General features: G+C 28.2%; 1 protein-coding gene across 3 annotated transcripts in view; it reads right to left on the bottom strand.

Annotated features, from left to right (window-relative positions):
- The window catches only part of LOC105850306 (uncharacterized), a 110,571-nt gene that overhangs the window by 9,487 nt on the left and 86,262 nt on the right, over nucleotides 1-14,822 (bottom strand). For 2 of the 3 annotated variants that reach the window (XM_065817391.1, XM_065817390.1), the window contains one exon: nucleotides 9,716-9,791. The exons of the other annotated variant lie outside the window; for it this stretch is intronic. In XM_065817391.1, coding sequence (XP_065673463.1) covers nucleotides 9,716-9,791 — 76 coding nt within the window. The remainder of the gene's footprint in view (nucleotides 1-9,715; nucleotides 9,792-14,822) is intronic. 3 annotated transcript variants of the gene reach the window in all.

Below are 14,822 nucleotides of genomic sequence, written 5' to 3'. Positions count from 1 at the left end.
ATATATATATATATATATATATATATATATATATATATATATATATATATATATATATATATATATATATATATATATATATATATATATATATATATATATATATATATATATATATATATACAGTGCCGCCCAGAGCTTTTGTAATGCGCGGGTTTAAAAGCTTAATAGACACCCCATCATACTTCAAGTCTTAAAATGATAAACAGCAAATCAATGAATGTAGCTATTTTTTGTTGACTTTCATGGAAGACCTAAAATCATATTTAATTAATTTTGGTTTGTAAAAATAAACTATGACAAATTCAAATCTTAATAGACGAACACATCTTTCGGACTGTCTTAGCGGTAAAATTTGAAAAAACTTCTTCATTAGAAATGTTATTGGTTAAATCTGATTCAATTGAAAAGATCATCAAGTAGCACAATCGCCATTGTAGCACGAAAATAATATTTGATGATAACTAACTTGCTGAAAGATCTTTCATCTTCAGATGTTACAACAGGCAATGTTAGAAAGATCTAAGTGAAACACATACTTTATTTAAAAGTTCAACAGGCTTTTTGCTTTTTGGAAAAAAAGTGCCGAACTTCATCAGAAAATTTGTTTTTGACCTTCTGGGTAAAGTTTAGCCAGATTCTCAGCTTTCAAACCTAGTTCTTCATCTTTTTGAGATTTAAGTGAAGACCAAAGGAAAGAAAGCTTGTTACATTCCTCTTCTATTACTTTAAATTTTGATATCATTTAACTAGTCTGATTCTCGAGTGTAACATTGAAGACATTACACTCAAAGTTTTTTTGATGCTTCTTTGTGGTTCTAACTAGCAGTTTTATCAGGAAAGACCGTCTTTTTTCGCGTTCTCTTTACAGAAAACATGGTTTCATCAAATTTCAAGGTCTTTGCAACTTCTGTTGCCTTTATCAAAGATAGAGGCAACAAAGTATTCTGTAGCCTATATCATCTATTCTGTAGCCTATATCATCCTGAAGAAATTTTCAATGAACTGGGATGCAGTTGAACAGATTTTATAGCTTTTGAATATTTCCAAAATAGGATTTTGCAGGAGCTAATGATTTAAAAGCGTGTACTGCACATAAGTTCAAACTATGAGCAGAACAAGTAATGAAAGTTGTTTATGAATTTTTCTACCTAATTGAAGCTTGAACTCCATTGTAATTACTTGCCAAATTAGCGCCACTCTCGTAGCATTGATTACAACAATTTTTTATGTCAAGCTCATTCTCTTTCCACACATTCAATATCAAATTTGTTATGCCCGACATAACAAATTCCTTCTTCTTTTCAAGTTCTTCTAGCTTAAGGAACTTTGACCTTCCACAGCAGATTATTACTGAAATGCAAAAAACAAAAAACGAAAGTAATTTGCTCACTGTGGGACAAATCGGGAGTGTTGTCCGTGATGATGGTGAAATATATAGATTTTTTGATTTCTCAAATAACTTTTCGAACCACTAATTTACCGCATTCCTCGGTAAATTCTTTCTGTATTTCCAGGATGAGTAACGAGGTTGCATGCGTTTTTCTTTGTCTTGGTGCTTAGCAAAAGATGCAAATGATATTTCAACGTTTTGTTGTGGTGAGCAATTAATTCGAGCGCTCCAAGGAAGTTTTCATTCCCATTTTTAAACAACTTTTGATTGGATCCTAATTGCAAATAAAAATTAATCAAAGTAGTAATACATATTTATATTGAACTATAACTTATAATTTTGATTTTGAAATCACAAATAAAATAAAGCAAAATATAGTTTAAAATTTAAAAACAATATTTTTACCCCTGAAAGCTAAATTTCTTGAAGCTAGAAAAAATGTGACATCAAGAATGCATTGTAAAACTAATTTCCACCTCTTTGTTTCGTCTCCAACAGGGCCGTCCCTAAAAGATTTTAATGGGGGGAGGGGGGGATGACTTGAATACAAAAAAAAGTCCTCGTTGGCCGACATTTGCCGACTGCCAACTATAAAGTTAATTTTGATGACGCTAGTGCCCAGTTTGCCGACTAATAAAATTCGTAGGAGGGCTAGACACCCCCTACGCCCCCCCCTCTCGGGGCAAGATGTAACAAGATTTAAAAATAATTTAGCCACCTGCTTGCATTTATCTTCGTTTTTGTCCAACTAACGCAATTTAAAAGCATTTGTTTATTTTTGCTTTCACTTTTTTTCCAAATATCGCTCTTTTTCTCCCAGCAGCTCCAGACAACTGGTTCAATCGTGGAGGTGTTTGATTATTCATACTAAAACTTATGACGATGCAAAGAATGTTAACTTTTAAAACTTTAAAAATTAAAAATTTTATACTTTGGTGTTAATAATCGCAGAACAAAAGTCAGTACTTACTATTAAAATATCCACTGAAGATAAAATTCTTGTCGAAATATAGTCGGAATGTATTTTATTTCTTTTTTCGCTTCGCTATCAAAATATAGTCGGAACAAAATACAGGCAACTCAAAAATATACACACGCACAAAAGTATCCACAGGGATGCAAAGTTTAAGCAAAAAAAAGTTAAATAACTTGAAGTGAGACTTTCAGACGCCGTTAAATAAGAATTTTATATATATATATATAGTAATATAGTAATAGTAATAGTATATGAGTTGCAAATAGGATACAGATCCTATTAAAGTCATATAATGACTATAGGCAACTATCAATTGAACTGTCAAACATTCGTTTAAATTCGTTAGTCGAGGAACAGTTAACTGTTGCATCATTGAGTGCATTCCAATGCTTAGCAACACGATTACTAAAAAAATAGTATCGTGGATTGCAATTTCTGTTAAATTCGCGTACAAACTGTTCTCGTTGACCACATCGAGCTGGACGTATAATTGGTTCATTGTGCCAATTAATGATGGTAAGACCTTATTCAATTTTAAACTTTTGAATCAAGTCACCTCTTATTCTACGATCCTCCAGTTTTTGAATTTGAAATAAGATACATCTATCTGAGTAACAAAGATGTTTGAATATAGTTGGGACTTTTGTGGATCGTCTTTGAATTTTCTCAATAATCTTTATATCTTTCATTAAATAAGGTGACCAAGCACTGATTGCATATTCCAGGTTAGGTCTGACATATGTTTTGTATAACTTAGTCCATAACATTAAATCCCTTGATATAAATGTTTTTTTTAACATATTAAGCATTCTGTTAGCTTTATTACTAGCATGAATAACTTGATTAAAATATTTAGCATTACTTGAAACAAATATACCAAGATCTTTTTCTACATCTGATTTTTCTAAATCGTAATTTAAATAGTTGGTTGTATCTTGAAGTGAATAGTTTGAGCGTGGGTTGTTACTTCCCATATGCATAACTTTACATTTTTCTAGGTTCAGCTTCATCAACCAAACTTTTGTCCATTCAGTGATTTTATTTAAATCAGTTTGAATGTCAGTGGTATCATTAAGAATATTTTTTACTCGTAGCTCATTCATTAGTTTCGAATCATCTGCATATAGTTTACTGACACATTTTAAATTGTCTGGCAAGTCATTGATGTAAATTATAAAAAGTATTGGGCCTAAAACTGAGCCTTGTGGGACATCGCTAGTAACGTGAGCCCAATCAGATATGTGTTCTCCAAGTACTACTCTCTGTTTTCTATTAGTGAGAAAGTCTTTAATCCAATCAAGAAGGTCTCCAACTATTCCATAAGCTTTAAGCTTGATGATTAATAATTTGTGAGAGATTGTGTCAAAAGCTTTTGAAAAGTCCAGATATACCACATCTACTGCATTTTTGTTAGCTAAGCATTTTGTAATATAATCATTGGATTCTAATAAGTTTGTAACACATGCTTTATTCTTTACAAAACCATGTTGAGATTGAGATATTAAATTTAGTTTTGAGAGATGATTTACAATGTCATTGGTTACTAAGCTTTCCATTAATTTACATGGAATAGATGTAAGAGAAACTGGTCTATAATTACTTGGTTCATTGGTATCACCTTTTTTAAATAGTGGAGTAACATTTGCATTGCGCCATGCATGAGGAATCGATATTTCTGATAGTGATTTGTTGTATATAATTGTTAGAGGTAAAGATAGTACATTAGCACATTGTTTTAATATCATTCGGTGGACATTGTCCGGTCCGGTTGTTTTATTTGGATTTAAATTTTTTAATTTATTTTTGATCTCATCTATTGAAAAATGAAGGCTTGATAAACGCTCAGTGGTACGATTTGAAAGTAGTGGAGAATCTTTGTTAACTGAATTATTGTTGAAGACTGATTTAAATTGATCATTTAATGTGTCAGCAATGAATCTACCATCTGTCCCAGTAACTCCATATTTATTTCGAATTGATTTGATGCTTTGTTTGATTTGCGTGAACTATTAGCATAACTAAACAAACGTTTGGGATTTTTTGTATCAAAAGCTAATCTATGTTCAAATTTTTTAATAGTTAATCTTTTTTGTACTTGTAAAGAAGATTTTAGTTTTTTGTATTGTTCGACAAGCTCAGGTATTTTCCACTTTGAAGATTGATTTTTACGCCATAATCTATTTTTTTTATTTATGAGGATTAAAAGTGTACGATTGAGCCAAAGAGGTTTGTTTTTTATTTACATATCACTTTTGGTACAAACATATTTGTTATGTAGTTATAATGATTCAAAAATAAGTTGTAACTGCCATTTATATTTAAGTTGCTTAACTCTTTTAACCAATCTATATTTTGAAAACATTTAATGATAGAATTGAAATCACTTTTATGGTAATTGTACTTGAATGTTAAATAACTAGTTTTATCTTTATTACTTGATAAATCATAATTAAATTTTAGTACCAAATGGCCTTGACTAGCTAATCCAAGCGGTGGTAAATTTTCTATGTGTTTGATTCGGTCTGATGATTCAGTTATGACCAGGTCCAATATATTTTTTGGCATTTTATTTTTTTGGATGAATGTTGGAAATGTTACATTTTGAATGATGTTTATATTGTTAATAAGATCTACAACTCTAGCACCAATGCTGTTTTTATTACCATTAACTTGAACAGAACCATCTTCATACCATAACTCTATTTTTGCTGTTTGTATACTTTGTATACAAACAGCAAAATCATTGTCAGCTTGGTTTGACCTTTCAATGTTAGTGTTATTTGATTTTTCGTCATTATAAATAATTTTTGATTTTAACGGTGGACGATAAATACAGCCAAGCTTAATAGTTTCGTTTCCATACTTGATAAGGCACCAAATTTGTTCAGATTTCGTAACATTCATTGAAGAGTTTTTTATTTCAAATGATGATATATTGTCATGAACATATATTGCTACACCACCGCCATTATTTGTGTTTGAAATATTGTCGTTTCTGTTAAATTTGTGTAAATAATAATTTTCAATATTCACTAAAGAATCTTCTTTGAACCAAGTTTCAGTGATAAATATAATATGAGGTTTGTACGTTGAAGCTAATAATAATAATTCAATTACTTTATCTGAATTTAATGAGGTAGCATTTGTATAGGGGCATTTTAATTGGTTATTATTTTCATCGTTTAATGTTTTTTGATTTGCTTGACATATATTGTTTTTATTACTTTTAGAAAATGTATATTTGTTAGTGTATTTTTTATGTTTTTTTGAGCATAGTATTAATCTGCTACTACTCTTATTGGGATGGGTGGTAATCAATTCGTCTTAGTTCTCCATTTCTGATTCCGTAGTAGAACTTTTTTTCCATTTCTCTCACCGAAAATTGTTTATTCATTTAAAAAAAAAGGTTTAAGAAGACTTAAATTCATATAGTTCAAATATTCATTGAATCATATCATTTCATACCTTGATTATGTTGATTATTATTTTATTTATGTTTCTGTGATGCTAATACTTTTATTTTGTTCTTTCTTAGAAAAAAAAAATTTCGGAAAACGAATTAAAATTTTGAGCCAGCACTGATATTTTATTGTTTGTAAAGGTTAAGTTTTGTTTTAAGGATTGCAGGTCTTTGTTTAATAAGTATTTGATTTAAATTAAATATGATTATAATTTGATACTTTATTACGAGATATGTGGCATTAATGAATATATATGTATGAATCTTTTTAGATTTTCTCAAGTTATTTTTAAATTTTTTGTTTGGGCATTTCAAGTTTTATATGTTTATAGTTTTTGATAATTATGTGTATGTGGTAATTATCAAAAAAAAGTTTTTGATAATATGTGTGTGTGGTAATATGTGTATGTAGTAATAGTATAAAATGAATTTTATCTAATGTGTATATAATTGTTATATGAGGTGTTTATATATGTTATATAAAGTTAAATAAAAGATAAAATGTTTTTTATAGAACCATGAAACATAATTACTGGCACATTAAATAACAGTACAATATTATAATAAAGATTGTTTCTTAAACATCGTCAAGCCAAAAAGCTTTTGTTTAGATAGATTATGCGACACCAATTTCTGAAATAACTCTTGTCCTTTAACCCAACCGTCTCGTATCTTCTGAGAAAACATTTTTACTTGCCTCGGTGACTTTTTTTTACACATCTTTCGACAACTGTGATAAGCCAGTTGAGTGTGGCAACACTAGTTTGGTACAATCATTGGTTTAACAAAGCTTTTTTTTTGTTTTTTTTGTTTTTTTGTTTTTGTTATTCACCTCCTCATGGCCGATAAAGCCACTACAGATGAGGAGGCTACTTAATAGTAGTTATAACCCTCTCTTAACTCTATAACTCTGAAACACGAACCTTGACAAACAAGGCCGCTGCGCGGAGAAACAAGTTAAGCGCGGTACTACCAGGGACGTGGTGGGGATCGAACTCCGAACCTTCCGCTTATGAAGCGAGCGCTTTACCACTACACCACTACCACATGTAGTACTCTTTAATATCTCTAGTTGCCATGCAATAAGTTAATGGTGGTTCAAAAGCTTTATTCAAATCAATAAGATCTTTGAGAAAATTGCTCAAGTGTTGATATCTCGTGTCTTTTTTGGTCTAACGGGATGATCTCCTAGTTGTACATTTTCATCACCTCCTCTTATTTCAAGAAATTTGTTTACAAGGAAACTTCTGTCTTCTTTGTTTTCTGAATAAAGCACAGTTCGAAGAATAGACTCGGAGAAGGCATACGATACAGATTGCCTAATAGTTAAAGTGACTATACTCTTAAAATCTAGTTACTGGTGCTGAAGCAAATTAAGCTGTTAAAAAACTCGTTTTGGTCTATCTATTTGACTCTGTTTAACTTTGATGTTAAACCAGACAGGAAAAAACTCTCGTACAATATACTCTACAAGTTTCAGAAGATTTTAGACTATGTACCTTGAAAACCATGATGAGATTCTACAGATTTTACAGATTATATTGATTGTTGTTAGCCATCTGGTTATGTTAACAGGGCCAATTTTAAGAAGTTTGAGTGGTTGAGGAACATGACCGCTGCGTATAGATTTAACTATTTGATAGACATAATACTAATCAGTTGAAACGTCTTTCACTTTCTTATATGATTTAGTATTAATATTCAAAAATGAATATTAATACTAAATCATATAACAAATTGTAAGTTATTAGAAAAAGATTAGTTAACTATTGCTTTGATCAGTGGGTAGCGGTTATCTCTATTTTATATTTATTATTTCAAATAAAATTACATACTTATTATTAAATTGCATATATATATATATATATATATATATATATATATATATATATATATATATATATATATATATATATATATATATATATATATAAATTAGTAAAAAACACTTATCTAACTTTTTTCTTCAACTTGAAATTTCACAATTACTGGATCATCAGGAAGAGTTCAGGAATTCATTACTAGAGTTCTGGAATTTATTATTGCTTTGTTCTTTAAGAACATTGAACTTTTTGTAAAATACAGTAACATAATTTACATATATATATATATATATATATATATATATATATATATATATATATATATATATATATATATATATATAATATATATATAAATTAGTAAAAAACACTTATCTAACTTTTTTCTTCAACTTGAAATTTCACAATTACTGGATCATCAGGAAGAGTTCAGGAATTCATTACTAGAGTTCTGGAATTTATTATTGCTTTGTTCTTTAAGAACATTGAACTTTTTGTAAAATACAGTAACATAATTTACATATATATATATATATATATATATATATATATATATATATATATATATATATATATATATATATATATATATATATATATATATATATATATATATATATATATATATATATATATATATATATATATATATATATGTATGTATATAGATATATATGTATATATGTATGTATATAAATAGTTCTATAGATTGTTGCATTTGGGTGTACGGAAGGAAAATAATGATTCTTATGCCAACAAGTACGTCACTTTTAATTACCTTTGATTTTCGTCCAACATTTGCGTGTTGTCAGAAAGTTAAAGCCATTAATTACAAATTAATCGTTTTTTAAGAAAACTGCAAAAACGCAAATTTAATTGACCAGAATGTTTTTAAAACATTCTGAATGTTTTTAATAATATGAACAATGTTTTTTTTTTCATTTTTTTAATAAAATCTTTTTATTTTTATTTTTTTAATAAAATCTTTTTATTTTTATTTTAATAAAATCTTTTTATTTTTATTAATTTTTACTCTGAATCATGCACTAAGTGTTGTTACATCGACTATCTTATAGCCTGATACGCAACAGAGTGCTGCTACATTGACTGACAAATAGCCTGACTCGCAACGGAGTGCTGCGACATCGACTGTCTTATAGCCTGACTCACAAGGGAGTGCTGCTACATTGACTGAGGGTTTGGTTGGAGCAGGCAGTCTATCAAGTAATAATAAAAAATTCCGGTCTTGCATTTTAATTTTCACTTTATGTCAGCAAAATACGGAAAAACTTTCTGACAACCAGTAAGGGGTTATATATATAGAGCCGGAACCAGCTTTTTTTGGTCTTTGAAAAAGCTAACTTTCAGACATGGAGCAAACGCCAAACATTTATATGTTTATACTTATGTCAAATAAGGATGCTTTGCAAAAAAATGCGATGATTGGAGGCTGGGAACAAAAAAGCCCCAAATTTTGTGTCCCCCTGCCCCATACGTGAGAGCAACAAGTTGATAAAATATTTTTTGTACTGTTCTCAACTAGGCTTATATTCATCACTAAATTTTAAGTTTCAGAGTATTATCTATCAGTGTTCAAAAATAATGACCATATAAAATTTATAACCCCCTCAAATTGAGGGGGGTTTAAACTTTATATGGTCATAAGTTTTGAATACTAAAATATTTTACAATGAAATTTAAAATTTATCGATGAATATTAGTCTAGTTAAAAACAGTACAAAAAATATTTCATTAACTTGTTGCTCTCACGTATGGGGCAGGGGGGGGACACAAAATTTGCGGCTTTTTTGTTCCCAGCCTCCAATCATCGCAATTTTTTGCAAAGCATCCTTATTTGACATAAGTATAAACATATAAATGTTTGCAGTTTGCTCCATGTCTGGAAGTTAGCTATCTCAAAGACCAAAAAAAGCTGGTTCCGGCTCTAATATATATATATATATATATATATATATATATATATATATATATATATATATATATATATATATATATATATATATATATATATATATATATATATATATATAATGCTCACATACCTTGGCACATGCTGGTTCATGCAGACATATATACAAGACTTTTCAGCATTCCAATAAATTCCACGACCGTAGCTTTCTAAATAAAATTTAAGGGTTATTCAAAAAATTTTTATTGCTTTTATACCGTAAAATCGCCTAAGTTCGGTTACTTAAACTTTGAACATTTATTTATCACGCATAAATAAAAAATTTTCAATTTTTTTTCCTGAAACATAGAGGAAATTGTATTAATGATTGATATTGTAAAAATAAAAAAATGAAAAATAAAAACTAATACTCAATATTTAATTTAAAAGGAAAACATCTACTTTGACCGAACTTTCAATACCATCTCATAAGTTCGGCCGCTATATAAATACTAATGACGTATCGCAAACTTAACGTCACAAACAATAAAAAATAATTTTTAAATGTTGTTTTATTGTAAAATTATGATATAAATTCAGGTAATACCAGTAATAAACTAAAGAGGGCGTCGTCTTGGGTTTAAAAAAAAAAAAATCTTTTGGGGCACCAAAGAAAACAAGAAGGATCACATAAAAAAGGCACATAATAGATTTTAAATATAAGTTGTAGTTTTTTTAATTTTTATTGTAATTAGTCAACTATTTTATTACTTTGGCCATTATCACATTTGCTACGCCACTGGCTTATGAAATTAAAAATATATTTTTCAATTAATTTTAAAAGGTTTTTTCAATTAACAAAAAAACACTACTTTGCTTTAAATGAGCTTTATATGTTTATTGGCAATTCTTGCACTTATCGTTGACCATAGTAGAATAGCAAGATCCACACAACCAATCGCTACAGGATTTGGAACGCATCCATAATTGTCGTTGAGCTGTAATTTTATCTCCAAAAAATATGTCACAAGCTTGATAATTTTTAGAACTCAAAGAACCGTCAGTTAATTTTGAAATTATGAACAAATTTTTTATTCAAATAAAATACCATGGTGTGTATCCATTATAAAAATGTCAAAATTAACTGGTAAATTTACAGGTAAAGTTACCGGTAAATTTTACATTCACAATATTACTGCCAATTGTCTAATTTTCAAAAATTAATATTTTTTTTTTTTTGCAAATACAATTAATTTGGTGAGTCTTAATAATACTTAGATTAAATACAATCATTTATTTTAATAATTTACTTATTTTAGATTTTAATTGTATGCAGTTTTTCAAGTTGTTGTTTTTCTAAAGAATTATTTCAGTAGGTTGCATATAAATATTTTTTTTTTTAATAGATTCATATTGACCTAATTACAAATATTATTTGATAAAAAAAGATTGTAAAGTTTGAGTTTTGCATGCTTTTGTTATTTTTTTTTCTTAAATAACCGAAGTTACATAGTGACCGAACTTAAGCGATTTTACGGTATAGAAGCAATAAAAATTTTTTAAATATTTTTTTAAATAATAGGATTTTATCCTCAAAATCTTCATAACTTTTTTCAATTAAAAAAGCTTTGGACTATATTTATTTTAAATAAACATATTAACTTAGTGCTTGTAAAAAGTATATGATTTAGTTATATATTTGTATTTAATTTATTCTTAATATGTCTTAGAATTGTTGGTATTTTAAAGGTGTTTTTCTAAATTTCCTCATCTTCCTTTTTCTAAATGCCACTTGAAGATTGCTTGATTTTCTGATTATTCCATTTACTAAACGGCAGTTATTGTTCAAAAAAAAACCCAGCTGCGACCATGTATTCTTTATGATTTATTTTTTAGTTCAAAATCGACGACTTTTTTTGCTTTTATAAAAAGACCAGCCTAAAGTTAAGATATTTGTTTAAGGAATATAGTTTTTTTTTTTTTTTTTTTACTTTTATTTAACACATCGAACCGTTATTGTTTAAATAAACCTTTTTGTTATTATTTTAATGTTTTCAAAATAGGAAAAAAAAGAAAATCATTTCACTCTAAATACATAAAAGTCAAATATTTAAGTATTCGATTCCAACCAAATGCCGCTCTCTTGATATTGGAATTAATGATATTTAGGAAGTATAAACGTTGTTTAATACTATTAAATAAAATCAGCTGCGACAAGCTATAATTTAAACTTAAAATCGATTTTGAAAATTCAAGATTTTAGACTAATTTAATTCTTACTTTACAATGCATTGTGACGTGAAAAAATTTATTTGTCTGGAAATTTGAAGTTTATATGATATTATATGATTATATGAAGACTAATTAGTTGAAAATTGCATGGATTTGTTTAAAACATTGTAACGTTAAAAACTTAAAAAAGCCTTAAGCGTAAAAAATAAACGTAGAAAATATATGAAAATTGAAGTTAGACACTTGCATATACTGTAAATGTTAAAAAATAGTTAAACTATTTGTCACTAACATCCTGCATATAGACTTTTAATGAACTACACTAACTATATTTTATATTGTTAATATTAAATAAGTATTTAAAACTGAGAATTTATTTTTTATAGCTCAAGGTTAAAAGTTTATTCCTATTTTACAAACAAGTGCACATAATAATTTCGTTCAAATCAAAAGGTAAAACAAATATAAATAAAATTTTAATCAGTAAATTCAAAGTCAGTATAGTAATAAAATAGCAAATCAGTGTTTTCATTTTCAGATGATCCGATAATGTCATTGTGCTCATTTAAATTTTTTATTTCATTTATGTTTATTGGTTTTAGTTCCTAATTTCTATCATCAAAATCATCATCCTCATCCAACTCATTATATTCTTCATCCGCATATATATCATCATTAGCATCATTTGTATTTTCCTTTTCAGTTACTTGAAAAAGAAGATCAACTGCGTCTCATTCTAGGTTCATTTTTTTATGTTTACATTTTGATTTTGCATAGTTCAGAGATGAAAGAATTGGGTCACTCGAAAGCATTAAATAATTGAATTGGTCCGTCATTGTAGCTTTTCGATCAAATTTACGAGTGTGTTGTGAGCGAAAAATTTTTATTATTTTTATTCCGAGCTTCAATTGCTTCTTCAGAGTACATTCCAATTGGCATCATAAATCTAGATATTGTCAGACTACTATGAATGAGTAGTTTGTGTACTGAGGCTAGCATGTAAAACCATGAGTATTCTCGAACAAATATATTTGCTGTTTCCAAACAATATGTTTCATATTTGGCTATGTTAATTTTTTTATTCAAATTAATGAATGATAGTATAATGTATAGTCTGTAAATTTAATATTTCTTGACTCCTGTTATTTGCGAAAACTTTGCATGCTGACGAAAAGCACGACGAGCAATATTACCATCATTTGTTGTCCCAAATCCACCTTGAAGAGACATGTCAACAATAGGGCCAATTTTTGCAAACTCATACTGAACAAACTTTTTTTTTACAACTGCTAGTTTCATATTTTCAGGTCCACGTATTTGCCACTCTTTAATATCAAGTCCATAACTTATAAGTAGAATACATTCGAAGCATCGATTCCATGTATGTAATGACGATAACCCAAGCTCTAAGCTTTGCGAATCCGTTGAACGAATTAGAGCTTTATTTAAGTTGTTCATTGATATTGGAATACGTTTTCAAATATTACAAATTTGAGCCGATTGTCGCAAATTGCATTAACTGCTTTTCCATCAATCATTGTAAGCTTAAGATCGAAGCTTACTTCAATTACAAGCTTCTTTTCAGCTTCTGGTTCCATTATTTCTACATAAATAATAATTGTACTCTCCTCAAGCAAATTAATTTGCTTGTCAAAGTATTTTTTTCTTCTCTTAAAACTAAAAGGTTTTCAGCAATATACTGAATTCTTAGTTAGCGGCAGAATCGCGTTGAAGAAGGCACTTGATTTTCCCAAATTGTCATAACATCATACGAAAACTTAAGTGGCACAAGGCAAGTAGAAAACAAATTTTGAACAGACATTTTTGGACAAAAAATCTTTGTTTGTACTGCTTTTGGCTACTTGCACCGTTAAAGCCCCATTTGCAATACAAAGTCATTCCTATACAGGGTTCAAGGGAATCAAGTTGAGATATTTTATTTTTACCTGTAGTTAATTTCAGCATTCAATGAACTGTATGGTGTAATAATTCTTTCAGCGGAACTTCGTCTCTCATTCCACTTTCGGCTATATAAATACCATCAGGACACTTTTTTTTTTGTCGCAAATATTGTCACAACACACTCGTAAATTTGATCGAAAAGCTACAATGACGGACCAATTCAATTATTTAATGCTTTCGAGTGACCCAATTCTTTCATCTCTGAACTATGCAAAATCAAAATGTAAACATAAAAAAATGAACCTAGAATGAGACGCAGTTGATCTTCTTTTTCAAGTAACTGAAAAGGAAAATACAAATGATGCTAATGATGATATATATGCGGATGAAGAATATAATGAGTTGGATGAGGATGATGATTTTGATGATAGAAATTAGGAACTAAAACCAATAAACATAAATGAAATAAAAAATTTAAATGAGCACAATGACATTATCGGATCATCTGAAAATGAAAACACTGATTTGCTATTTTATTACTATACTGACTTTGAATTTACTGATTAAAATTTTATTTATATTTGTTTTACCTTTTGATTTGAACGAAATTATTATGTGCACTTGTTTGTAAAATAGGAATAAACTTTTAACCTTGAGCTATAAAAAATAAATTCTCAGTTTTAAATACTTATTTAATATTAACAATATAAAATATAGTTAGTGTAGTTCATTAAAAGTCTATATGCAGGATGTTAGTGACAAATAGTTTAACTATTTTTTAACATTTACAGTATATGCAAGTGTCTAACTTCAATTTTCATATATTTTCTACGTTTATTTTTTACGCTTAAGGCTTTTTTAAGTTTTTAACGTTACAATGTTTTAAACAAATCCATGCAATTTTCAACTAATTAGTCTTCATATAATCATATAATATCATATAAACTTCAAATTTCCAGACAAATAAATTTTTTCACGTCACAATGCATTGTAAAGTAAGAATTAAATTAGTCTAAAATCTTGAATTTTCAAAATCGATTTTAAGTTTAAATTATAGCTTGTCGCAGCTGATTTTATTTAATAGTATTAAACAACGTTTATACTTCCTAAATATCATTAATTCCAAT

This window comes from Hydra vulgaris, chromosome 14 (genome assembly GCF_038396675.1).
Source record: "Hydra vulgaris chromosome 14, alternate assembly HydraT2T_AEP".
NCBI lineage: Eukaryota > Metazoa > Cnidaria > Hydrozoa > Anthoathecata > Hydridae > Hydra > Hydra vulgaris.
The sequence above is the reverse complement of the archived record's forward strand: the minus strand, read 5'-3'. Positions and strand labels throughout refer to the sequence as shown.